At 49.1% G+C, this 26997-nt stretch overlaps 1 protein-coding gene across 1 annotated transcript; it reads right to left on the bottom strand.

Annotated features, from left to right (window-relative positions):
* On the bottom strand, window positions 1-25453 carry POU6F1 (POU class 6 homeobox 1). Its single transcript, XM_087814665.1, has 11 exons — window positions 25373-25453; window positions 17332-17426; window positions 14972-15167; window positions 10842-10963; window positions 9718-9943; window positions 8936-9189; window positions 8153-8281; window positions 7331-7534; window positions 5152-5293; window positions 4453-4621; window positions 1-3496 (listed from the first exon to the last, which is right to left on the bottom strand). Exons 2-11 carry the CDS (start codon window positions 17377-17379, stop codon window positions 3151-3153), a joined length of 1836 nt encoding a protein of 611 aa, XP_087670791.1. The 5' UTR covers window positions 17380-17426; window positions 25373-25453; the 3' UTR covers window positions 1-3150.
* Between the last annotated feature and the right edge of the window lie 1544 nt (window positions 25454-26997).

Here is a 26997-nt window from a genome sequence, read left to right as displayed (position 1 = left end):
TACAAAAGAAAAATACTGTTTATTCCACACAACTACAGCAAGTGTTTCTCCCCTCCCCAGCCCTCACTCCAGCCCTCAGCAGGTTTTGCACCATGTTGGGGACAGTCAGAACCTCACTGTCAGAGCCTGGCCTGAGACAGGAGGGGAATCTAGGCATAGGAAGGTGATCAGATTTCCAAGGACACAAACATCAGGGACTCTCATTCCAGATTCAAGTGTGTTCCCCAATCCATTTGGCCAAATTCTTTCCCTGGACCCCACCCGGATAAAATTCCATGCATAGTGCAGGGTCAAAGGCCTTGGCTAATTCACCAGGCCACAGAAAGTTTTGGTCTTTCTTTCACTAAAAACAAAAACAAACAAAACCACAAGCAAACAGTAAAACATGTTCTGCCCTTTCTCCTGCCTTTCCAAGGCAAAGGAGCCACTGAGCTCTGGCTTTAAGTCCAGAAAGGTGCTTTCAAAGCAAATTTATATCAACTCCTTTAGAGTCTGATGCTACCAAAAACAAAACAGAAAACCCGCCTCAGGGCCACAGCTGCTTCCCCGGAGGGGGTGGGGGGGAGGTTACAGTGAGGAAGCAGGAAAGAGATCATCATAGGCTGGTGAGCTCCACTTTGGGGACATTTCTGGAAAGCCTGTGCCCTCCTGCCTGGGGAATTCAGCCTGCGAATATTCTGCCCCTGGTAATTGTTCCTCTGAAAGATCTGCCCATCCTTTCTGCAGAGGAGAAAATGGTTTAGCTCTAGCCTAGCCTTGGGAAGGCGGATTTAGATGAGGGAGGAGCAGGGAAAGCATGGCCATGCCTAATTTAGACCAGCAGCAGTTCATTATCTTTTTCCTGCCCTGACACCAGACAGATGGTGTCCTGCACAGCCACTGCCATGGACACACCCCAGATTATATGCTACTCCAAGGGTACCAGCCATGATCCACCTGGGAGATAGCATATCTGAACACAACTGTTTGAGGGTAAAAACCTGTATCTCTGTAATTCAGAGATTTTCAGATGGCGTGCCACAAGAATTTTTAACACATGCAATACCTAACTATTTAGTCAGGGGCACTGACGTCTTTTCCCTTAGACTGTCAAATAAAAAAATGACAAAAGCCAACACAATAGCCATTTGGTGTGACTGAATCAAAATTATACCTTTTTGTCAGATTGGAAAAAAACATATTTTTTGGTGTGCAAAATTTTAGTAGCGTGTGCCATGAGATGAAAAAGGTTGAAAATAGCTGCTCTAATTTATTGATGTGTAAATCACTGAATCCTTAACAAACTCTAGTACTTTAACTGGTGCTGAAAACTTATTTACAACGCCCCTCCCTTCATCTCATTGAGACTAGGTTGATAACCCTGAACTTGGGTGTGCAGCCTCCCCCTTGAAGACATTTTCTCCTGGGAAGCTGGCACAGGCAAGATGCACACCTGCTTCCTCACTCTGTCAGGTTGGTTGGTCCCAGTGCAGTGGGGTGGGAGTGTGTGTGTGGCCATTTGACACACAACTTTCTTCCCACTGGCAGGGCTACCAAGAGGGTGGCCATGCTGGTACTGCAGGGCCTAGAAGGGACAGTTGTAGGCAGGAAAGGAAACAGGATGCCAGAGGAAGCTAGGCTAGGAGGTGGTTGCCAGTGACCAGCAGAATTGGAGATGTGCCCGTGCCTGACAGTCACTTCCTCCGGGTGTATCATGTGAGGGCAGCTGCTAGAGACCTGTACAGAAGTAGTGAAGAGAGCTGGTGGCTGACCCCTGTGACTTGTGGCCCTTTAGGGATGCTCTACACAGCAAGGCTGGGCTCATCTAAGCAAAGCTCTTAGCGCTCTCCAGACTTCCTGGAGTCACGTGCTGAGTTCCAGGGGTTATCTGGCCACAGTGAGGCTGGGAAACTCACTGAGGAGCTCGGATGAGACGCCAACCCACAATGTGTCATAGTTACCCTCTCTAGAGGCAAAATTCATCCTTTTCCAGGGGTATTCTTGGTTCAGTGGAGCACTGGGGAGATTACTTACACAAACACAGGGTCTAAGACTCTGGACAAAATAAGATTTCTCTTCCAGGATCCAAGGCTTAAAGCTACAAAGAAAATTAGAGTTAAGTCACTTTCCACAAGAGACCTTCCTGGGTGGGCTGCCATCAGCTCTTTCTGGATGTTGGCCTTTCCCCTAGGCCTTGTTGCCTGTTTTTTTGTTTAATTTGCCCCTTCTGAGAGGGCCAGAGTCCTGGGTTGGGAAGAATATGAGGACAAGAGAAAGAGTCAGCACTTCTTTCCTCATTTTTCTCCAAAGTGCCTGCTTGCTTGGGAAGGGGATTTTCCAGGCTGCAAGTTCTCTTAACCCACACTGTTTTGGGGGGAGATGGTCATGGTCAGATATTAGATTAAAATCTGGAAGAATGGCCTTATGTACTAAGTTCCCAACCTGCCACAGGCCCAGGTCAACTCCAGGACAGCTAGAGTTCACATGGATTACAAAAGAAAAGGTTCTGCTTTAGTGCAATTTTCCTCCAAAGGACCAGGGAGAGGTGGGAGAGGAGGTGACATGTTCTGGCCCCAGGGCTGTGGAACCTTCTGACCTCGAGGTCAAGACAGACACTGAGTCTGACCTTCTGAGCAGCACATCACACTTTTCAGAACTGTGTCTCTTGGATCCTTTCAGGGGATAGTGTGCCTGCAGAGGGGTGAGGCTGTGGTTCTACTGGACGAGCTGCCGTACCTGCCACACTTACACAGAGGAGCAAAGAAGAGAGGGTGGAAAGAGATGCCATTGAAAATAGGAGCTAATGGCCAGTCCTTAGGGGCTGCTGCAGCCCTACCCCAAAGACGGGGAGTTTCTGGTTCTCAACCAGACTTCACCCTTCAAAAACCACATTCGCAAAGTGCTTCTTTAAGTGACACCACAAATCCACTCCCTCAGCATGACCAGCCCATAGCCTGGTGCTCTCAGTGTGCCCCTCTCCCCTCCCCACGATGTGCAATATGTGGGGAACAGGAGAGAGGCAGCTGACAGGCATGCACATGGTGGAGTCTCAAGACCCAGGACAAGCACAGCCACATGTAGCAGAATGACAGGTGCTGTCACGGCCGTGGCTGCAGCCGAGTGCCAAGGGACACGTACAAAGTGCGGGAACACAGGGCTGGGGGCTGAGCCCTAAGGGATCTGAAAGACGTTCAGCTTGCTGGTGTTCTTGAGTGTCTGGCGCCGATTGCAGAACCAGACCCGCACGACCTCCCGGTCATAGTTGAGCTCCTTAGCAATCTCCGTGATTTCCTGGCCAGTAGGCAGTGGGTTCTTCTCGAAGTAGGCATTGAGAGCCACTATGGCTTGGGGGGTGAAGGAGGTGCGGCGTTTGCGTTTCTTGGATGGCTCACCTCCCACGAACTCCATCAGGTTCTGCTGGCCTTCCTGGTTCCGGAGTTCGGCTTCATTCAGCCACTTCTCCAGCACCGGCTTCAGCTTCTGGGCACTCTTGGGTGTGATATCCAGCTTCTCAAACCTGTAGGTGACCCAAGCCCAGCAAGGGACGGTGAGAGTGTCTTACTCCTCATGCCAGATGTGTCCTCAAGGGGCTGCTCCTCACCACTCCCACCAAGAACCCCCTGGCTTGATCAAGCCCAGACTTCTCAGATTGTCCTTGTATCTCAGATCATAACACAGGGACCATTCCCATGGCCTCAGTTCAGTAGTGCAGTGATAACAGTAAGTCTGCTATATGAACAACCATTCTAGAACTTTCACACCCAAATAAGTGAGGTCCTTTGAGGTGTTATCTTGAGAGGCCTCCAGACACAGCAAATGGACATCATGAGTGCTGTCCTCCTCTAACTACACTCTCATAGCAGCATCACCAAGTCAGAGCCCACATGTGACTACAGACTTCCCAACATGACACTGAGTCTAACAGTCACTGTAGTCTATCTATGGAATTGGAAGAAAGATGAAACCTTTCGGCCATCCTTGAACCATGCACTCATTCTTGTTTGAAATCCTCTGCTGCCCCTCCTATGATACTGGCACAAGAGCCAGTTTATACGCTGCACACAGAAGCCAGTTACATCACTTTAGAGTCATGCTTTATAAGACAGAGAGACGGGAGCATGATAGGGGTGATGGTGGGGTACAGTTGAGACCAAGCCAGAACTGAAGTTCCCACCTTTGTGACTCATTTCATAAGCTGTACTCCTTCCCTCTAGGATTCCTGAACAAGTTAGGGTCTTGGGTTCCCAGAAAAGGACTATGTAAATGCTCAGGATTAGAGGACAAACATCAGAGGCCCCGATCAGTCTTTAGCTACTCTAGGTATTCATATCTTACCCTTAAAGCTTCCTTCCTTATTTGGAAGAAGGCAGGAGCAAGGGAGTATAAAGGGGTCAGATACCGAGGGCCCTGTGAATACCTAGTGGCACCAGGCACCCGAGCAGGCCCTGACCTTGCCCAGGCAGCCTTACTCACCGGCAGATGGCTGACTGGCTGTAGGCTGGGCCTTCTGTTGCAGTCAGAGCCTGACCCACCTGGGTCTGTGTGAGGCCCAGGGACAGCCGCCGGATCTTAAAGTTCTTGGCAAACTCCCGGATCTCTTCTAAGTTGATCCCGTCCTCATCCAGACTTGGCGTATGTGGCTCTAGGCCAGAGGAAGGGATCAGGGGTGAGTTCAGAGGACAGAAAATCATCACGGCTTATCTGGCTCAGTGGCCTGGCCTGGTGCAGAATGATGAGGACACTTGGCCAAAGGCCTGCACACCCTTAAGACCCTCATTAACCTCGTCCCCAAGACAAACAAGACTGGGGGGGGGGGGGGGCTGGACCAACTTGTCTAGAGGTAGAGGTTTATTTTTAAGTTCTTTCAGCTCTAACTGCTGACCTTCCCCATTCTCTCTACGCTGGCCCCAGAGCACACCTGAAGGCCACCCACATTCCTCAAATACTAGGTGAAACCCACAGGAGAGACAAGCAACGGAGAAACAGCCTCCACTATCATCATGCCTAGAATCCAGCTCCACAGGCATAATAAAGCCAGTCCCCGGCATTAAGCATCTGCCTTTCCCCTCTGGACTCCAGGAACTTGATCAAGGAGAGCAGCATCCAAAAAGGTCAGAGTGTCCAAATAAATGCCTCTCTCGTTCTCCACAACCTCCTCCAAGAGCCACTTACTAGACACCAACTGGCTGACGGTGGGCGTCTCTGAGCAGGTAATTGGGATGGGAGCAGAGGCAGATGGCTTGGCCGCTGGGGCTGGGCTGGCGATGACCACAGCAGGTGGCGGCACGGCTGGCGTAGGCTGGATGGGCTGCACCTATGAGAAGAGAGCCAACAAGCCCCTGTTGCCCACCTGCCCAGCTCAGGGGGTTGAAGTCCCTGCATGGATCAGAGACAGGGGCAAAAATGGGCATGAAGTCTACACTCCTACCTGTGCCCCATCAAAAAGCAGGACTAGAAGCTACTTATTATCACCCACCCAGTGATAATGACCTCTGAAATAAGCACAGCAACATGTCCCACCCAGCTGGAGCCTCTATGGCCACCTGTGACACTGGCAGGTCAGAGGCTCGGGAAGGTTTAATACACTTGGTCAAAGCCCCACAAGTGTCCACCCTTGACACAACTTCTCTCAAATCTCTGCCCTCAGAGGAGAAATCTAACCTGATTTTAGAGTCTCCCAGGTCCAAACATCGATTAATAGGAAACTGTCAAATGACACCTAGGACCTCCCTACAATGAGATATTGTGCAGCCATTTAAAAGAATAAGGTATATTTCTTAAATACTGACAAGGAAAAAGCTCAGAGTCACAGTGCTAAGTGGAAAAAAAAAAAAGTCAGGTGAAAAACAGGTTTATGGAATATTTGTTTTTAAAAATACATTTAAATTTCCAGGGGAAAAAATGGAGGTGTACTAGAAGGGATTTTTACATTTTTACACTACACATAATCTTGGAATATTTATAAAAATCATGTATCATTTAGAATCAGAAGAAACTGTAACTATATAAAATTAGTGTTTTTTTAAAAGCTTCCTGGAAAGTTGAAATTTCTCTAGGATGGGTCCTGTTCCCCGGGTTCTACCTCTTGGTAGCTCCCAGGTCTACTCCTTCACGCTTCTCAGCGCCTCAGCCTTAGTGCAGAGTCCCTGGTCTCTTGCTAGAGCTGTTTAAGCTGCCTCCTAACAGGCGACAAGGACCCAAGTCTCATCACAGTCCAGTCTTGCCTCTACCCAGGCGACAGCAGAAATTTTTTAAATGCAAATTTAGTCAGCCATTTCCCTACTAAAAACCCTTCCATGACCCCTCATTAGCTAATAATAGTGATAACAATAAAAACACTGCTTTTCAAGTGCTTCCTGTGCACCAGACTGTTAATCGCCTAGGTGCAATCTGTCCTTCAGTCCTCACACCCTTCTTATAATCTCCATTCTACAGACAAGGCTGAGGTTATTCACAAAGCCGGCAAGCAGTGCACCACATCTAAGACCCACGGGCTCAACCCCTGGGAACTTGTTAGAAAGGGGAATTCCTGGGCCCCACTCCAGACCTCCTGAATAAGAAACTTGGGGCGGGGGGGGGGCCCTGGGAACCTGCATCCCAACAAGCCCTCCAGGTGGTTCTGACACACACTCAGGTTTGAGAACCCCTGCACACTATACTTCTTGCAATTTCCTAAAGATAAAATACTCCCTCATCCAACTCATCCCTTTGGATTAGTTCAATGTCCCTTCTCTATGAAGCCTTGTTGAACTCCCCAGTCTGTTGACAGTTCCCTTCTCTGGGTCCCCTTATTACGCCCCCATCATAGTCTTTGTCAGGCTGCCTTGTACTTGTCCCCAGCGCTGGGCTACCTAAGGCTGGGAGAGCATCTCATTCATTTCTACAGCTCCAGCACCTAGAATATACCAGGCACTCAAAAACTGCTCCTCGAATGAACAAATAAGTGAATCATCAAAGCCAGGGTACAGAGTGAGGGGTGGAGGGATGAAGGGGGAAGAGGGAGGGATGCAGAACTAACCTCCCAGGACTGTTCCAGAGGTTTGTTCACCCTGGAGCTGATCAAGTTTACTTTGACCACCTCCTCCCAGGCCTTCTTAGAATGGCATTAGCTTCTGAGGGTACATAGACAAGTTTGTGGTGTGTGTGGGTCAGGGGTCAGGGGCGGGGGGTGCTGTTTCCCTGGGCATAGCATGTGGGACTCATGTGAGCCTTCTACCCTGGGCCTCCCCTCACTTTGGGGAGGTGCCCTGCTTTCCCAGGGGTTTCAGAAAATAATCTTGTCCTGCCCATAATCTGAAGAGAGGCAGCCCATGCCAGGTAGCACTGCCATCCCCAACCCCAGCCCTTGTACCTCACTCTTAGCAGGGGACTCAGGCGTGCTTGGCTTCCGGATAGCCACAGGTGGAGGCAGGGGGCTGCTGGCCAGGGTTGCAATCACCTGGCCCTGGGCGTTCAACAGCAGCTGGGGGGTCACAGCCTGGACCTGCAGGCTTTGGGCTGGTGCTGGTGCTGCCACACTAGCCGAGTTCACTACCCACGGAAGCGTTCCAATAACCTGGGAGGAAATAAAGCAGGGACTCTAAGTGTGAGGGCAGTGTCCAGCTCCACCTCCAACCCAAATCCCCACACTGGCAGGGGAAGGGACTTAGATGAATCACTTAGCCCGTTGGCCTCAGTTTCCACCTCAATAAGGTGAAGGATTCACAGTCTGGGGGCTGCTTCCTCTATTCTATCTCTAGAACTGCGATGGAGCAGGAACGGGTCTGCATGTGGAGGTATACAGACCTGGATGTGAACCCCTGCTCTGCTACAGTTTAGCTGTGTGGTTTAATTTTGCTGAACCTCAGCCTTCTTCCCTGTAAAATGGGAATAAAAATCTCTACCTAATAGATCTATACTCAAAACAAAGCAAGATGATGTGAGAGAAGGCACCCAGCACAGACTCTGGCCACAAATAAAGTGGGTGTTCACCTCAACTAGACTGGGTGCCTTGAGGGCAAGGCAGTGGCTATGCCCTTGCCTGGTCTCAGGATCAGCAGAGAGCTGCCACACAGGAGATATGAACAGCAGTCTGACACCCTGTTTGAGTTTCTATGACCCTCAGCCCAAGTCCTGGTCCCCCCACCAGCTTCTCCACAGCCCCCATTCCTCAGCCCTGGCTTTAACCACTTGCCTGTCCCTGAGCATTGGTGAGGATCTGACTGCTGATCCCTGGCATGCTGGGAATGGCGTTGGCAATGACCGGAGTTGTAGTGAGGGAGCCCAGGATTTGGGTTTGTCCCCCGAGGGAAGCAGCACTGATCTGTGGGTGGAGAAAGAGCCTTGCTCAGAGGCTGAGGGGACAGAAAGAGCCCAAGGCAGGGGGAAGAGGGCTCAAGGCATTGGGGTGGGGAGGTAGGGATATGGGGCAGATATGAATGTGGGCTGCAGGCCCATGTCTACCAGCTGAATAGTATCCAGGGCTAGGGGTGCCAGGGGGTTAGCCAGGAAGGGTGAGGTCAAAGCCATGGAAGAGTAACTCTGGCTAATCTTTCAGGCCAGGCCTGGGAGGGTAGAAGTGCCAGACTGGAGCGGCTGATGTGATTCTAGTCACATCTAACAGCTCCACTGCTAAGCCAGGAGCCACACTGGACAAACGCTGGCATGGGGCTGTGAGCCTCTAGCTCCACCTTAGCGACAGCTCACAAATTTGCAATCCCCAGATATCATCCCACCCTCCAAGGCTGGTGCAGTCGTTCATGTTCTTGGCAGAGGTTGTCTGCTTGTATCTGGGATGGACAGGCTGGCAACTGCAAGGAGAAGGCTTCAGAGGGAGCCCATCTCTGCTGATGTGCCGTAAAACAGCTGTATCCTCAGGGGGCCGGTCCTCCACCTCCTTCCTCCCTGTCAGTTCCACCCTTGGCCCAAGATTAGATCCATCCCTGGTCAGCCCTGGGTGAGGGCGGCAGCAGCTTACGATTCCTGGGCTAAATGCGAAGCCTGCAGGCTGGATGGTGATCTGCGGGGGGGTGTCCACTGGCTTGGGGGTGGGGGCAGTAGCGGTGGCAGCAGTGGGCTGCGGTAGGATTGCAGGCGTGGTCTGCAGCATCGGCGGGGTCTGGAACAGCGTCTGGGGCTGAGCTGGTGGCCGGGGCTGGGCGGGCGAGGAGGCCTGTACCGGTGGGGCAGCTTGTACGGGTGCCGGGAGAGCGGTGTTCAGCACGGCCGCTGCTATGGAGCAAGGCAGAGACAGAGGTGCTCAAACGCCTAGCAGCAGCCCAGAGCAGCTCCAATCCCAAGGGATCTGGCACAAGAACGAGAGGGGCTGGGGCAGTGGGGCAGGGGGACAGGCAGCTGTGATTCCCTTGATCCTTGTAGGGGGCAGCACACGCCCACATCTCTCATCCCCCCTCCCGTGGGCCTGGAGACGCGTAGGTTCAAAACCAGAAGTTGCATCTTCTTGCAGTCCTTCTCAGGAGGCTGGTCATGGGGTGACTTCTGGTGTGGGGGGAGAGGGGCAGTCTCAGACAGTTGGCTGAAGTAAGAGAGGCCTGCTGGGCCAGCATGGTGTCATGTCCTATAGTCCCGAGGTGCTGCAGCAGCTCTGTGGCTGGGTGCCTGGGACACTGGATCCAGAATCCAGGGCTGTCGCCCTGGGTGGGCTGCGGGTTCTGAGTCCAACATGGCAAGCCCGCGTGCAGGAATGGTAGTGGTAGGTGGTGGGGGGCCTGGTGCAGTCCTGGGGAGAGTTGCCGTTACCTTGGAGACTGGCTAAAGGTGGCTTGAAAATTCCCCCCGTAGGAGAAGCAGCGGTCAGTCCTGGGAGGGCAGCCACGGTTGCTGTAGGAATTGTCCACACGGCCAGCCCCTGCTGACCAGCCACTTGACCTGCAATACTGATGGGGATAAGAAGAGGTTGAGTAACTGCCCCTGCTGGAACCATAACTCCTGTCAGAACTGTGGCTAAGTTTTCCTGAGTCAAGACCTGCAAAAGCAAACAAGATTTCAAAAAGAAAAGAGAAAATAAAAAAAAAATCAACATTGACAGCGCAAACACTGGGTCTCTCAGACCCAGTTGAGCACAAACAAAGCATTCTGAGGGCAGTGGGGAAAAGGCCGAATGAGGGCGGGGAAGAGACAAGCCCTAGCCAGAGGCTCAACCTTGAGAGGGGTGACTGACCAGACTAGCCTGCCTTCAAAGCAGCAGCCCAAATCGAGGACAAGACCTGGCCCTGCTCACAGGACAGCAGAGGGTGCACAGGCCTCTTCCACTACAGACAGCTGCCCCCAGCCTTCCTTGAGCCCTTACCCACAGGACCAACGCTTTGTGGCCAGAAAGCAGGGGGCAGGAGCTGATGGAACCAAGTGGTCAAGGGCCCACAGAGGCTTCTGAGAAGCTCTGATGGAGGCTACCCTTGAGGAACACCTCAAAAATCTGTGCTTATAGGGAAAGGTCACAGGGAGCTTAGCACACCTGGAGGATCCTGGGGGCTGCTCACTGTGCTGGGGCGCCCCCCCCCCCCAATAAGGACTGTCAACAATGCATTAACTTTTCCAGGCATCCACTGGAAGAACTGACAGGATATTCATTCAGTCAGTCATTAGATTAACAGAACAGCCTATGGCATGAAAGAGTTAATGTAATCTCTGCAATCCTTGCTGGACCCAAGGAAATTGTCAAACAATCTACTTTTCCCAGTGAGCCTGATCTGGGGCAGGGGAGAGGCCGGGGGTGCCTAGTAGGGGACTCCCTCCCTCAAGCCACAGCCCCATCCCTGTCCTGCCTCGTGAAGTTTCCAGATCCCATGGCCACTTCATCTTGGTGGTCCCATGCCTTGCTTCTGCCCACTACTCTCTGTCCAGCTCCCAGGGGTGGCTCTTACCTGGGGGGCAGCTTGTACAGCCAGTGGTGTCAGGGTCTGCGATGCCTGAGGCTGGCTTGGGGCTTGGCTGAAGGTGGCGACAGCAGGTGCAGGACTCGAAGGGATTCCCGGGAGTGACTTTGCTTCATGTGACATTTAGAGAAAGGACAAAGAGTGAGCTTGGTGTGAGAAGAGGGGTCACCGGACTAGAATTTCCTGTCCACAGCTTCAAGTGGCAACTCTCAGCCTTACATTGTATTTCTGCATAACCCGAGGCCAATCACTGCCTTTCCCTGGCCCAGAAGGCAGCTTCCCAAATGCTACTGGTAGTGAGGCTGGAGAACCCTGTGCCAGACCTAGAATACAGGAGCTCTTCTTCCCACATTTAGATGAAGAAAATGCAGGCCTGGCTGTTTTTCATTCCCTGGCTCTACAGAACCCTGTCACCTGTCACCTAACCAGTAAAGGGGCCTGAGGTAAACATGTCTCTGGGAGAAAAGGAGCTAGATAGAATCAACGGGAGTGGCGTCCCTTGGCTCATCCAGCAATCGGACCATTGCTCAGCCCATCTTCAGGCTACTTTTTGGATGCAGGTGCTGGCTTGGGGAAGGGGCAAGGATTCTGCAGGGTGAAGTCCTTGAAATGACAGTCCCTGAGAACTGGGCATGTCTTTGTCACACTCAGGGTCACAGCGGCTCTCCAGGCCAGGTAGCTTTTCTCTGCCAGCCCCTGAGGTCTGAAGTCTGAGAAGCAGCTTCAGTGAGCGTCTAAAGGAACTTCCTGTGAACCAAAGCTTTTCATCCAGATTATAGCTTCCTCTTGCTGCTTAGGTTTGTCAGGTATTGGGGATCCCCACCAGGTAGCCTCTTCAAAGCCACACAATGAGGAAAAGGGTTATTATATATATATTTATATACGGCGAGACATTAAAAGGAGCCTAGGTATTGGGTGATGGGTATTAGACCATATCAGTGGCCTCTTAACACTGGCTGGGCATGGATTTCCAGGCCTTAACCTAGGCTTACTGAATTAGAATGTCTGGGAGTGGAGGCCAGTAACCTCTCTTCTCTTTTTTTTAAAAATTTTTTTAATGTTTCAATTATAGTTGACAATCAATACTATTAATTTCAAGTGTACATCATAGTGATTAAGACATTTATATAACTTATAAAGTGATCACCCCTAGAAGTCTAATACCCCTCTGATGTCATACACAGTTATTACAATATTATTGACTACATTCCCTATGCTGTATTTTACATCCCCGTGATTGTTTTCATAACTGGCAATTTACACTTCTTAATCTTTTAAAGCTCCCTTTCAATACAGCACACAGCCACAGTGGGAACCACGGAATTAGATAACCCAGCCCTGCACTCCCCAGCCCATGTTTTAATCTGGAAAGGCACCGGCCTTACTCAGGACTGTATTGCTCATAGTACATAAGAAAGAAACTCAGGCTGTTTAAGGAATTAAAGAGATAAGCAAGCAGCAACAAAAGCCTTATAAAATACTAAGTGAAAACAAAATGGCAAATTTAACTCCACTGCAGAGGGGAGATGCATTTCCAACTACTGAAAAAAATATCAGTGAAGAAAGAATAATCCAGCCCAGCTGGCGTGGCTCAGCGGTTGAACATCGACCTAGGATCCAGGAGATGGCGGTTCGATTCCCAGTCAGGGCACATGCCCATGTGGTGGGCTCGATCCCCAACAGGGGGTGTGCAGGAGGCAGCCGATCAATGACTTCAATGACTCTCATCATTGATGTTTCTCTCTCTCTCTGAAATCAATAATGAAAAATAAAAAAAGAATAATCCAAACCTAGGAAAATTTAAAAAATATTTTGCCTGACAAATATAATGAATTATAAAAAGGAAAGTGAAAAAGTAGGAATATGATAAACACAAATGATAAAAGCTTACCATCCAGAGAAATGAAATATTCATTTTATTAGAATATATTTCCAAAGTAGGACCAAGGGGTCCAAGGGTTTGCACACATTTAGGGCTTTTGTCACCTCCTGCTAGACTGCTTTTCAGAGAGACTAAACCAATTCACAGAAACATCAACAATGTACCTGTTTCTCCACTGCATCATCCAGTTTAGCGCTTATCACTGCTGATTTTTCTGGCTTAACAGGCCTGTAGTACCTCATAGCCAATTACTTTTTCTCTCATTGATAGGAAGAGTTTGTATTTTTTTCATGTGATGACTTCTTCCTATACAAATAATTGATTTCTCTTCAAAAAGAATTTGAGTGGACTATATATACCTCAAAGAAAACATTTTTTCAAAGGACCAGTTCAAAGACATTCAAAGCAGCACTGGTTATGACAATAAAAAACCAGACAGTCTGGCAATAGCCCAAACCAGAACAAGTTTGTGAATCTAAGTCAGTAAAGGAAAAGTGTATCTGAAATAATACGATGGTGTCATACTACACAGTCTACCCTCAGTGGTCACAACTATAAACATATGTATGTGTCACAGGACTGGGTAGTAATTTAGAGTGCCATAAATTACTAGATTTTTTTTCACCCTGAAAAAGTTTCCTATTACTTTGTTTTAAGAAGAAATACTTCTTGATACTGCATATCTAGAAAGGTCCCATTAAGGCCACAGTCTAAGCTGGAAGTTTCTCAGGAGGCACCATCAAAATACCTCCCTTATCTGCTTGACAATGATTAAAATTCCTTTATAGAGAAAAATTTCGTGAAAGGCTGAAGTGTAGGAACCTCCGGAATAAGATGCACCCGACCACAAACACTCATGCTAAGGTGCAGATAATTGACTTAGGATCTGCGTCTGAGAGCAGGCCTGGATAAGGAGCAGAATGAAGGCACCAGAGGAAATGAGATACAGGATATCATTACGGGGTAAAAAGGGAAGTCAAGGCACTGTGGATAAACCTGGGACTCCTCCCAACTTTTCTGAAAAGGGCCTCCAGGCCCACAATGGAAAGGGGTGGGAAAGATGGCTGAGACAAAAAACAGTTGTCTTCCTTGCCTGATCTCTAGGGCACTGGCCCACAGGAACAAGGGGAAATGCCCCATCCTGGCCTCGATGTGGAAGCAGAGCATTTCCAGGCAAGGGGGAGATGGTCATGTCTCCTGTCATTTCTTTATTCAAAAGGGAGGGAAATAAGTCAAGTTACAAGGGTCCCAAATGAATCTACACACTAATTTGCAGGTAGAGCAAAGGATGTGAGGTCTTGAGGTTTCTTTGTTAAGTAGTTGCTGTTTCCCTGAAGCCTGTCTATGCTCATTGGCTGTCTTCTTGGCTCCCCCTCTTAGCCTACTCCCACCAGCCCAGATCTCCAATCTAGGGAAGGGAAGATAAGCAGAAGACAAGAAGAGATGAATCCTGGTGTTCTGGGGAAACTGACAAGGGAGGCCTCAAGCCTCTGGCAAAAAGAGACGTCTGTTCTGCAAGGTGTTAATGAGGAAAGTCCATGAAATGGTGCCCTGTGGCCAGAGAGCAGTGCCTGTACCAGCCCCAGCCTCTAGAACAGCCCCACTGCAGATAATGAGGGGAGACAGTGTGGGAGGATCAGCCATATCCATTTCTGTGTAGGAGAATCAACCTCACGCCTTCAAGTCATCTTTGGAGGGCAGCAAGCAGAAATAAGTCCACCAAGCTTGACTCAACACCAGCCCAGCTGGGACTAAGAAGCTGGAATTCTGCAAGGTCATACCTAACCTACACCATTAGTCCAAAGTACGTAAGATGCACTCCCATCCCCAGTTTCTGGGATCTCCCGGCTTTACCACAGCAGGTACTGAGTTGGAAGGGCTGTGATCCTAAAGATCTAGTTCTCTCTGCCTGAGGGTCTGGTTTAGACCTAGGAGCCCTCTCTGAGGTTTATTCAATCCCCTCAGCTGAGCCCTGCCACTCTCCACCCCCTCACCCTGACCCATCCCAGTTTAGGTCTGGAAGTGACTGAAACCAGAACTAAAGTTCCAGGGACAAGAAGTACAGGACAGCCCTAGCAGCTGACCAGAAGTACAGGCCATAGCCAGAGGCTGTCCAGTGGACAGGAAGACAAGATCCAAAAGCCACCTAGGCCTCAAGGACTTGTGCTGGCTCCCCAGGGAACCACAGAGAGGGACCCAGGTGGAACAATGCCAGATGGGGGCAATGGCCTCGTACCAGTTGCGTCTGCAGAGGAGTCTGGGTTGTCTGGCCCAGCTTCACCAGCAGGTTCACCGGCTTCAGCAGGGCCTCCGCTCTGGGAGCCCTCGGTGGCCACACCTTCCAGTCCTTTGCCCTCCTCCTCAGCAGGGATCTGGGCATCCACTCCAACTTCCAGCACACGGATGGTCTCATGGCCTGACATCACGATGACCTGCAAACAGAGGACAGGGGACGCTGCTGGAGGAGGGGCTGATTTAGACCCCCCTAGGGACCAGAGCTTTGGGTATGAGGGGAACAGAGGAAGGGCACCTGAGGAGGTGGACTTCCTGTCCTGAGCACTGTGTGCTCTGTGAGAATTCCAGAACCTGGGGGAGGCTGCAGCTCCCTGATTCCAAAGAAGGGGCAGCTAGGGCAAATTAGCCCTGGGGACAGGGGGCAGGGCCTGACACAAGCTGGAAAAAGTCCCCCAGAGCCAAACCGCTTGAGGATATTTCTATTTGCTCCCTTTTGTGGACTTGGTTCAGGGAGTGGTAAAAGGTCTATTCCACAGCCTTCCAAGGATGTCCTCTCGGCTGCTAGGATATTGGTGTGTGGCTATGAGGGCTCCCAACACATTATCCAAAGCTTAAGCTGGGCCAAGAAGCAAATCCTGTTTGACGTCCCTTGAAACCTTACAAAAGTTCCCTCAAAGATAAAGCAGTGGAAAACAAATGCTCCACATGTTGAGTAACTTTCTCAGCTCGTGATTCCTTTACTTCCAAAACTCTGGGGTAAAGGGCAAGATTTCCCTGCAAGCTAACTTCCTGAATCCTGAAGACGTAGCCTCTCACCCCACCCCCCTGGACTGGGGTTTGTATACCCTGTGGGCCTGTGGCTACAGTTGTGCCATCTGCTGTGGGCTGTTCTGACCTTGAAGGGGACCTCCATGCCCCAGCAATGCAGGAGGCCCCTGGGCCTCCTCAGAACATGATCTTCTTCCCCTGGTCATACAACCAGAACTCAGATCTTTAACTCTGGCACCAAAATGCTTCCAACTGGGCCATTCAAAAGTCAGGGACACTCTGTACATTGAAAAGCTCTGTGTCCGGCCTCCCCTGCTTTTGGCCTGTGCCTGAAGCCACTCCCATAACACAGTCCTTAAGCCTGAAAATTGGATCCAGCCAGAGATTCTGTTGGAAAAAATGACAATGTGACCCATCAGGGGAGCTGGAGTGAAATAACCCCCCCAAGGCAGTTGCCTTTCTGACTCAAACTTGCCCTATGAAGGACTTCACTCCAATTAACATTTTAAGAGTTGTTAATCTTTTTTCTCCTTTTAAAAATTACATAAGTGCCCTGGCCCATGTGGCTCAGTTGGTTGAGCGTCATCCCATGCACCGAAAGGTCACAGGTTTGCCCAGCTGGGCGTGGCTCAGCGGTTGAGCGTCAACCTAGGATCCAGGCAATCAGGGTTCGGTTCCCGATCAGGGCACATGCCCGGGTTGCGGGCTGCAGCCGATCAATGACTCTCTCATCATTGATGTTTCTGTCTGTCTCTCTCTCTCTCCCTTCCTCTCTCTGAAATCAATAAAGATATATTAAAAAAGAAAGAAGAAAAAAAAAAGAAAAGTCACAGGTTTGATTCCTGGTAAGGGCACATACCCAGGTTAAGGGTTGAATCCCCAGTCAGGGTGCATGTGGGAGGCAATCAATCAATGTCTCTCTCTCTCACATCGATGTTTCTCTCTCTCTCTCTCTCTCTCTCTCTCTTCCTTTCTCTTTCTCTAAAACAAAACAAAGCAAAATCAATAAAAAAAAATTTTTTAAATTACATAAGTAATAAATGGTCATTGCAGAAAAATTAGAAAATATATATAAGCAAGAAGAAAAAATTAAGAGCAAATTACCCAATGTCCAAATCTTTCCCCATGTAAGGTTATACATATTTGTACATTTTAATTTCTCTTTTTAAAGTCACAGCTTAAATTCTCAAACTCAGCCCCAGAGAAATCCTAGCTAGCAACTACACCTGGACAGGTGAGGTGACCATGAACTTTGGTAAAAAACAGACAACTGGCCCAGCTGGTGTTGCTCAGTGGCTGAGCATCGGCCTATGAACCAGCAGGTCACAGTTCTATTCCTGGTCAGGGCACATGCCGGGGTTGGGGGCTCCATCCCCAGTAGGGGGCATGTAGGAGGCAGCCGATCAATGACTCTCTCATCATTGATGCTTCTATCTCTCTCCCTTCCTCTCTCTGAAGTCAATAAAAGCATATTTTAAAAAGAAAAGAAAAGAAAGAAACAGAAAATGAGAGGTTCTATGGGGTCTTCCTACTTTCCCACACCACTTGGTCCCTCACCCTCACTCTCCCACCTCTTCCTGCCCCAGAAGATACCTGCTCATTGACAGTCAGAGATGACTCTGGGCCAGCTCCTGGATCCATGGTCGCCTGTCAGGGTGGGGTGGCGGCAGGCCCACACTTAGCACATCCTGTGGGGTGAAATGGGATGGGAAAAGCAAAGGTTGATATGACACAGTAGTACAATTTCCATATCATCTCAAAAAGTCAGAAGTAGAATGGGAGGAAGAGAGAGAAGCTAAGTTCTTTCAAATATTTGCAGATGAAAAGGATTCTAAGGACTTTACAGTGTCTTGTTTCCTAAAGCATCCCAGGAGAACCTACACTCAGGAGAAACGGGGGGGGGGGGGATGGAAAGAGGAAGAACCAGGGTGACAAGAGGAGGCCAGGCATTGTCCCTGGGTACTCTCCCATCCATTGGGAGAGAGAAGACTCAGCGGAACCCAAGGTAACTCTGATCCAGACACTCAGAACCTCAGACCTGGATAAGGAGCACTCTGGGTGTCAGAGTACTTCTCAGGGAAGGAGTCTGAGCAGACTTCCTGGAAGAGATGGTAAAAATAGGAATAAATTAAAACGTTAGTCGCCCAGCCGGGCGTGGCTCAGTGGTTGAGCGTCGACCTAGGATCCAGGCAATCAGGGTTCGATTCCCAGTCAGGGCACATGCCCGGGTTGCGGGCTGCAGCCGATCAATGACTCTCTCATCATTGATGTTTCTATCTCCCTCTCTCCCTCTCCTTTCCTCTCTCTGAAATCAATAAAGACATATTTTGAAAACCCTCAAAAACAAACCAAAAAAACATTAGTCTCGACCTGCCGGTGTGGCTCAGTAGATTGAGCATCAATGTCCCACGCACCAAGAGGTCACCAGTTAGATTCCTGGTCAGGGCACATGCCCAGATTGTGGGCTCAATCCTCAGTAAGGGGCATGCAGGGGGCAGCCAACTGATGTTTCTGTCTCTCCCTCTCCCTTCCTCTCTCTCTAAAAAATTAATAAAAACATATTTAAAACAAAAACAAACAAAAAAAATCACATTAGTCTCAAACTGTAATATGCATGATCATCACTGGAACACTTATTAAAAAACACAGACTCCCAGATTCACCCAGAACAATCCCCAGACTATGATCCAGCAGGTGGGCCCCACAGAATCAGCTTTCAGGTAATCTTGTGGCAGTGGCCCAAGGACCATACTAGCCTTTCACACTGGAGGCAGGACAACATCCCAGATGGTAGAACAGCCTGCCAAATGCAGTGAGGAGTGGGAGAAGCCCTTGTAAGAATAAGTTTTCTGGCTGAAGCCACACACCATACAGTCATAAGAAATAAAGGTAATAAAGGGGACAAATAGGTTTGGACACTTATATAGAAAAGGTGGCAATTAACATTTATTTTGAGTGCCTACTGTGCAAAGCATTTTATGTAACTAATTCATGTATTACTTGTGCCAGCTGGGGGCTGGGGGAATTATTATCACCATATAGATGAGGAAACTAAGCTCAGAGAAGGGTTCTGGATCCTTCATCTTTCCCTTCTTCCTCTTTCATCCCTGAATCATTTGTTTGTTTTACTTGAGTGTTTTTATTGAGTGACACAAAATCCACATAACATAAAATTCATCATTTTAAAATGTACAACTCAGCCCAGCTGGGCCTGGCTCAGTGGTTGAGCATCGATCGACCTAGGACCCAGGAGATCAACGTTCGATTCTTGGCCCAGGGTTGCAGGCTGGATCCCCAGTAGGGGGTGTGCAGCAAGCAGCTGATCAATGACTCTCTCAGCATTGATGTTTCTATCTCTCTCTCGCCCTCTCCCTCCCTCTTCCTGAAATCAATAAAGATATATATATATATACGTGTGTGTGTGTATATATATATATTTTTAAACGTATCTTTATTGATTTCAGAGAGAGGAAAGGAGGGGGGGAGAGAGAGAGATAGAAACATCAATGATAAGAGAGTCGTTGATCGGCTGCCTAGCCCGCAACCAGGGCATGTGCCCTGACCGGGAATCGAACCCCGATCTCCTGGATCCTAGGTCGATGCTCAACCACTGAGCCACGCAGATATATTTTTAAAAAATTAAAAAATAAAATGTACAACTCAGTAGATGTTAACACATTCACAATGTTGTGCAGCCATTATCACTATTTAGTTCTGGAACATTTTCATCAATGCATGTGAATCTCAATCACTTGATACTGGGTCATGCAGTCATCTCCAAATGATTTTTGTGAATCAGAATGTTTAAAAACAAGAATTAAAAAAAAAAAAAATTGAAGAAAAAGAAAAAATAATAAGAAGAAGAAGAAGAAGAAAAAAGAAAAGAATAAAAACAAGAATTAAATAAAGAAAAAACAAAATTGGTGAAGCAGATTCGGGAGAAAGACCTTCTTCAGAGGCTAAATCTACAATAGTCAAAATGGATAGATCAGAGAATGACCTGTCTCAGTTATGGTTGCTGATAAAGAAGGGGAGAAGTTGTAGCTAGGTCTGAGGAGGACAGGAAACTCAGCTTCACTCAGGCCACTAGGGTTGATCAATTGTTACACTATAACAGAAACGAAGAAAAATTTATAGGTGTTTAAATCACATAAACTAATTACTAAAATTCTACGCCACACAAAAAATACATTATATTTTTTGCCCATCTGACAAAAAAAAAGTATAATTTTGATCCTTTCACATTAGACAGCTGTTGTGTTGGATGTTGTTATTTATTTGACAATCTCAGAAAAAAGAGGTCAGTGCCCTTGACTAAACAGTCAGGTAGTACGTGTTTTAAAAATTCTTGTAGCATACCGTTTGAAAATCTCTGGTTTAGAGAAAGGTATCCTGATGATCAATTTAGGGCACTCTGTTATATAAACCAAGTTCTAAAATGAAAATTTAGTATTTTGAATAAATGTGTCAAAGGAAAAAACATTTAAAGAAATATTTTAAAAATTCAAATAATGACTAAAAAATAATTTGGACAATTCTGGTTAAAGCTGGGAGGGTTAGCTAGAGTCCACCCAGAGCCCCCTCCTTTGCCTTCTTTCTCCAGTGATTTGAGTTTGAAAAACACCCGAAGCAAACCTTGCAGGGCACCTGGCTTGGCTAACAGATGGCTCACTTATCCCTGGCTTCCTCGTGCTAAGATCTAAAAACGCAGGCAACCTCGGGGAGGGGAGAACAAACTGCATGATACTGAGGCATTTGCCTACCACCTAAAACTCACAAGGTCAAGGACTATGCAGGACTTTCAGTGGAGAGGACTGAGATGAGTTAGAGGACCTGGTTCTACTTATCTGTCCTTTAGGAACTGCTTTTGGCTTAGGACAACATTCCAAGATACCCAAAGGAGCAATGGGAAATCCCAAGCAAATCAGAACCCCCTAAAATAGCCTGAGCTCATATTAGAAAAAGTCCTGAAAAGCTTTATCCTTCAGTAATTGAACAAATATTTTAGTGGCTACTATGTGCTGGGTGTTGGGGACACAATAGGGGAAAAACACATTCCCCAGCTCTGTCAAGAAGCCTACAGTCTAGTGGCTCTCCCTCCCCAGAGCACACCTGGGCCTTTCCCCTCGCTCTTTTCCTCCAGACATGTTCCAGACACATTACCTTACTCTCTCTTAAGCTCCAAGGGTCCTTCTTTTGACTCTGTAACTTGCCTCCTAAGCCCATTCCTTCTACAACTCACTTCTACCTCTGTAACTTTCTAAATAAACTTTCTCTTATTTAAAAAAGAAAGGAAGAAGCCCTGGCTGGGTGTGGCTCAGCTGGCTGGCGCTCTCCTGTGCATCAAAAGGTTGTGGGTTCGATTCCTGGTAGGGGGCGTGTGGGAGGCGGCCAATCGATGTTTTGCTCTCACATCAATGTTTCTCTCTTACTCTCCCTTCTCTCTCTAAAAAACAAACAAAAACAACAACAAAACAAAAAATCTTAAAAGAAAAAAGAAGAAGTCTACAGTCTAATATGGGAGTCAGGGCAATAAAAAGATAACTACAATACTGTATGTTTTGGTGTCAGGGTAGATGGATACGAGTGGTAGCGGATGCACAGACAGGATACCCAATGAAGTTTGTGCGGTCCCTTTGCCCCTGTTCTAGAGTGGCATGTGTTTCAGACATGAAATTTTATGTGTGAAGAGTCTTGTGCCAAGTAGAGGAAAACAGAACTTAATTCAGACTCATTTCTGTGGTTTTACTCACTCCCTTAACACTTAATGTGGTTGAGGTTTTCAAGGTGTAAAACACCTTCTCACTACCCAGTCGTTTTTGGGGGGTGGAGGTACTCTGAATGAAGTCAGGTGAGCCCAAGAAATGGCTGCTTGAGCTGAAATTAGTTTTACTGGTATTCAATTGGTATAAAGTCACTTTTTTTTTTTTAAGGGAAATTACCTTTTACATTTTTTTTAATCTTTTCTCAACTGACATTTATTTATTATATATTTTTATTGATTTCAGAAAGGGGACGGGAGAGAGAGATAGAAACATCAATGATGAGAGAGTCATTGATCGGCTGCCTCCTGCACGCCCCCGACTGGGGACCAAGCCCGCAACCCGGGCATGTGCCCCGACTGGGGATTGAACCTCGATCTCCTGGATCCTAGGTCAACCCTCAATCACTGAGCCACGCCCACCTGAGGAACCTTTCACATTTTTTATATAATTCTCACAGGCTAGGCTGTTTGTAGACATCAGCATCTTCAGCTCTACATCACTTTTATATTTAAATTGTGCACCCACTTACCTTCTGCAGAGTTGCCATTCAAGTAGACCACAAGACCAGGAAGCAGGAGAATAGGTATAGACTGGTAGCTGGAGCTGAGCTGAACAGGGCAGACAATCCACTCTTTCCCTCCTCCCCAGTCTGACAATCACCAAATCTAAATCTTGTTTGGACCTCACCTGGGAACTTTAGACTCACACATCCAACGGCCTACTGATTGCTCATATCATCTCATACTCAACAAGTTTAAAACCAAACTCCTGATTTCCATCCCAAATCTGTTCCACCTGCATGCAGCTTTATCATTCCAGATGCTCAGGCCAAAAACCTTGCCATCATCTTTGCCTTCTCTCTTCTCTCATGTCTACTCCTTCAGCAAATCCTGTTGGCTCTCCCTTCTAATAAGCCCAGAAACCCCCCACTTCTTATCATAATGATCCTGGTCCACACAGCTTTAGGACCTAGTGTGAAGAAACACCACATGCCCTTCTGCACACAAGTATTACTTGCCCTGCTCTTAAATCTTCAGACTCCAGGCAGGCTGCTACCTCTTTCAAGGTGTCACTGCCTGATGGGCTTTCTGTACGTCCTCCTACCCTTCTCCATTTCTGGCCCCAGGACACAGATTTCCCCTCCCACCTACTGAAAAAGAATCATCATTAATTGGGACCCAGGCCCTTTACACATAGTATTACAGTAAGGATCCGCTCAGCTTTGATATTTACTAGCTGTGGGAATTGGGACAGATGATTTAAGTGCCTTGGTTTCTTCATCTGTAAAAATGAGAGTAGTAGCTTTGGCGAGTGTGGCTCAGTTGGTTGGGCATCATCTCATGTACCAAAAGGTTGGGGTTTGATTCTCAGTCAGGGCACATGCCCAGGTTTCGGAGCTTAACCTCAATAGGGGGCGTGCAGGAGGCAGCTGATCGATGTTCCCCTTCCACATCGATGTTTCTCCCTTTCTCCCTTCCTTTCCCTCTAAAAAGCAATTAAAAAATTTTTTTTAAATGAGGAGAAAAAAATGAGAGTAATAGCACCTACTTCAGAGGGTTATTATGAGGATTGAATAAATTAATGCATGTTAAAAATTTAGATCAATGCCCAGAACATAAGTGCTCAGAAAAATTTACATACATTGGTCCTGGGTACCATTCCCTTTGTGGCCTCACTGACCCTCATTTTGACACAGAAAGAGTTTGGGGTTTAAAGGCAGAAGACCCAAGTTGAGTACTGCTTCTGCCTCAGATAACCCCCTCTAAGCCTCAGTTTCCTTATCTGTAAAATGGAGCTAAATTACAATACCCATCTCATGGATTATTGTGAGGATTAAATTGATAACATTTATGTAAGGCCCTTAGAACAGGGCCCGACACACAGCAAACAATATGTAATTGTTATTGCTATTATTATTTTTAAAATATATCTTTATTAATTTCAGCAAGAGGAAGGGAGAGGGAGATAGATAGAAACATCAATGATGAGAGAGTCATTGATTGGCCACCTCCTGCACGCCTCCTACTGGGGATCAAGCAAGCAACCTTGGCATGTGCCCTGACCTGGAATCGAACCTCCATCTCCTGGATCATAGGTTGACACTCAACTGCTAAGCCATGACGGCCAGGCTACTGCTATATTTTTAATTGAAGTAAAGCATGCATATAAAATATTTTAATCGTAAAGTGTTATAAAAAATGTAAAAGATTACTGTCATGAGTTTCTTGGGGAGGAGGCTATGATCTAATCCTGTGTTCCCTAATAATGCAGAGAACCCTTAGAGAAGCAAATTTTTTCTCTCACTTTTTCTTAATTGCCAAGTAGTACCTCCAAGAGAAGAAACAGGCCCGTCTCACACACACATCACATGATATTATCTTGTTTAAGATCTGCCTGTCCAGCGCTAGCAGGTTTGGCTCAGTGGTTAGAGTGTCAGCCTGCGGACTGACGGGTCCCAGTTCAATTCTGGCCAAGGGCATGTACCTCGGTTGCGGGCTCAATCCCAGGCCCCAGTCAGGGCATGTGAGGGAGGCAACCAATCCACGTGTCTCTATCACATCCATGTTCCCCTCTCTCTCCCCCCCTTCCACTTTCTCTGAAAAGCAATGGAAAAATATCCTTGGGTGAGGATCAATACGAAGGAGAAGAAAGACCTGCCTGTCCCCCAAACTGAAACGAAAACTCCATGACAGAGAAAGTTCTATCTGTATTGTTCAGAGTGTGGTACATACTAGGTATTTTTGTTGGAGCAGTGAACAAACGAATGAAGTTCTACTGCAGATACGCAAAGAAGTACCAACGAGGTCACAGAAATATCACCCTGAGCACCAGTACTTCAACCAAAATGGAATACTATATGGAATTATTCCTCAGAAGGCCCTGCTTGTCAATGTTGGCTGCCTTAGGCTACCAAGACAAGGGGAGGAGAGATAAATATCTATGAACAATCGAAGACTAGCCTCTACTTTTGGAACAAGGGCTCAGAAACAGCAAATGAAGCTAAAATCTCTGCAAAGAACTTCTTCCATTAGCCCAGGAAGGCTTCCTGACCGCATCTGAGAGCCCAGCAGCTGAGGCTATTCTGTGCAGGTTTTAAGCTTCCAGTCACAGCTGAGTGAGGGATCTCAATGCTAAAGTGGAGCTTTACTAGGCATCTTGAGGCTCCCTTGGACTTGCCAGGTGAGAATGCCCAGGGAACACATATTGGGCCCCTTATTGTGACGATTTATTAATAATAATATTGTTATTAAATATTTATGAAGCACTCTTGCTCTGCTCGATGGTGGCCCTCCCACCACTCCCTCGCCCTTCCAGCGACGCCGGGTCCCTAACCCTGAGTCCCACCAGTCCTCCCGGCCTATTGTGATCGGGGAGAATTGTGACAGGTCGCCCTGGCCGCCTCAGCAGACCTTAACCGCCGGGAACCCAGGCGTCTGGGTCCCCCCGGGGGGCGAGAATCCGCTCCTGGTAGCCACAGGGTCTTGTGCATAGAATGTTCTCTATGGTCTGTACCCAACCTGGGCTCTAGGGGCAGAAACCGGGAGGGGCCAGATGCAAGCTCCCTACGGGGTCCACCTGGCGGCCGCCCCCTCCCTCCCCTCCGGGGGTCCCCGGCGGCGGGCGGACGGGCGAGGGCGCGGCCCCCCGGCTCTCCGGCCCCAGGCGGAGGCGGCTGCCCCGCTCCCGGGGCTCCCCGCCGCCCGGCCCAGCATCCAGGCGCCCCGGCCCCAGGCGTTTTTTCTCTTTATCATAAATATATAAATTATGCTAATTACGGGCATTGCATATTAACCAAACCCGAAACCTCCCCTGCCCGGCCCCCTCCCCCTCCGTGCAAACCCCTCCCCGCCCCAGACCCCGCTACTTACCCGAGCCCAAGACCGAGCCGCCTCCGTCCTGGGTGCCCGGCGGCCGCGGATTAGAGATTCATCTCACAGCCCGGGCCGGGGGGTCGGGGGCCGGGGCCGGGGCCGGGGCGGCCGCCGCCGGCAGACAAAGGAGCCAGTGCGGCTTGGCTGGGCTCGGCTCGGCCCGGGAACCGGTCGGCACCGCCGCCCCCGGGCCCCCAGCCCGGGATGGGCAGAGCCGAAGGGGACTCCGCGGGCTGCGCTGGGCGGAGGCGGGACGGCCGGGGAGCGGGTAGGGAAAGCTGGGGTGAGGGGGTGGGGGCGCGGACGGTCAGGTATATATATTTTTCTTCTTTTCCCCCTTCTACGGCCCCCCCTTTTTCCTCCCCCCGCTTTTTTCCCTCCTCCTGCTACTTGGATTTTTTTAGAAGCTGCGTCATGAGCATAATTTATGCAAAGAGCTTTGCCGCACGCTGCACCGCGCTCGGCCGCCGCCGGGGGCGGGCCGGGGAGGGAGGGAGCCGGGAGCCGGGAGCCGGGAGCCGGGGTGGGGGCGGGGAGGGGACCCTCGGCCGCCGGCCGCGCCCGGAGGCCCCGGAGGCTCGCACCTGGGGCGGGAGTGCGGGGTCGGTGGGGCGGGTCGCGCAGCCCGCCCCAGGGTGCCGCCTGAGGCTGTTTCATTTCGGAAGCTGGGAGAGTGGAGCGGGGGGTTCCGGACCGGGACCCCAAGCCACGTTCCCTCAAGCCTAGGGCTGGAGTGGTTAAAAAGGCGGTGCTCTCAGCAGCCGCCTTTCCCTCCCTGGGTTAGTCATCTGCCCTTCTCAAAGTTGAAAGTCAAGTTCACGGCCATTCCCGAGCCCCAGGCCGGGACCCCGCTGCGAGAAAGGAAAGGGAACCAGGCGCCGTTCAGCCGGCACCGAACCTTCCGCGCGGCCGCGCTCACCTCCGTCCAGGGAGGGGATCTAGGTCCCCGCTGCTGGGGTGGTGGGAGGCGTCCCGGCATCCTTACCCGTGCAATAGCTGGAATCCGCCTTAATGGCCCTGTGAAACGCTAATGCCTGCCATGATACTATAGCTCTTGGGGGGTTGTTTGGTCTGTCCTCCCTGTAGTTCTTCCGCACAGACTGTAAACTCCTCAACAGCACAGGTTGTGACTTAACTCATTTTTGTATTTCCTACCGCTGTGTGAAGGGGTGCAGTATTGCTATTGAACTTTGTCACCATGGAGGCAGAAACTCTTAGGCTATGTGACTTGGTTTGGCGCTAGACAAAGATCCCATGCCTTGGATGACATGGATCAGGGATTGTGTGAAGAAAGAAGTGGGTGTGATCAAAAGGGTTCAGGGAGACATACATAAGGTGCTAATTGTGGTTTCCTTCCTTCCTTCCTTCCTTCCTTCCTTCCTTCCTTCCTTCCTTCCTTCCTTCCTTCCTTCCTTCCTCCCTCCCTCCCTCCCTCCCTCCCTCCCTCCCTCCCTCCCTCCCTCCCTCTTCCTCACCTGAGGATATTTTTTCCATTGCTTTTCAGAGAGAGTGGAAGGGGGAGAGAGAAACACATGGATTGGTTTGCCCCTCCACGGGCCCTGATGAGAGCTCGGATCCAGCCTGCAACCAGGTACATGCCCTTGGTGGTAATCCAGCCCAGG

The sequence above is a fragment of the Miniopterus natalensis genome, chromosome 2 (genome assembly GCF_054644295.1).
Source record: "Miniopterus natalensis isolate mMinNat1 chromosome 2, mMinNat1.hap1, whole genome shotgun sequence".
Classification (NCBI taxonomy): Eukaryota; Metazoa; Chordata; class Mammalia; order Chiroptera; family Miniopteridae; genus Miniopterus; species Miniopterus natalensis.
This window is presented reverse-complemented; position numbering and strand designations above follow the sequence as displayed.

Bases quoted from the DNA above. Each gene is read 5' to 3' on its own strand.
- POU6F1 (XM_087814665.1), bottom strand. From the start codon at position 17,379: ATGGATCCAGGAGCTGGCCCAGAGTCATCTCTGACTGTCAATGAGCAG. The intron at 15,168-17,331 runs GTATCTTCTGGG...CTCTGTTTGCAG, and splicing joins CTCTGACTGTCAATGAGCAG to GTCATCGTGATGTCAGGCCA. The intron at 9,190-9,717 runs GTAACGGCAACT...CTTGCTCCATAG, and splicing joins ACCTTTAGCCAGTCTCCAAG to CAGCGGCCGTGCTGAACACC.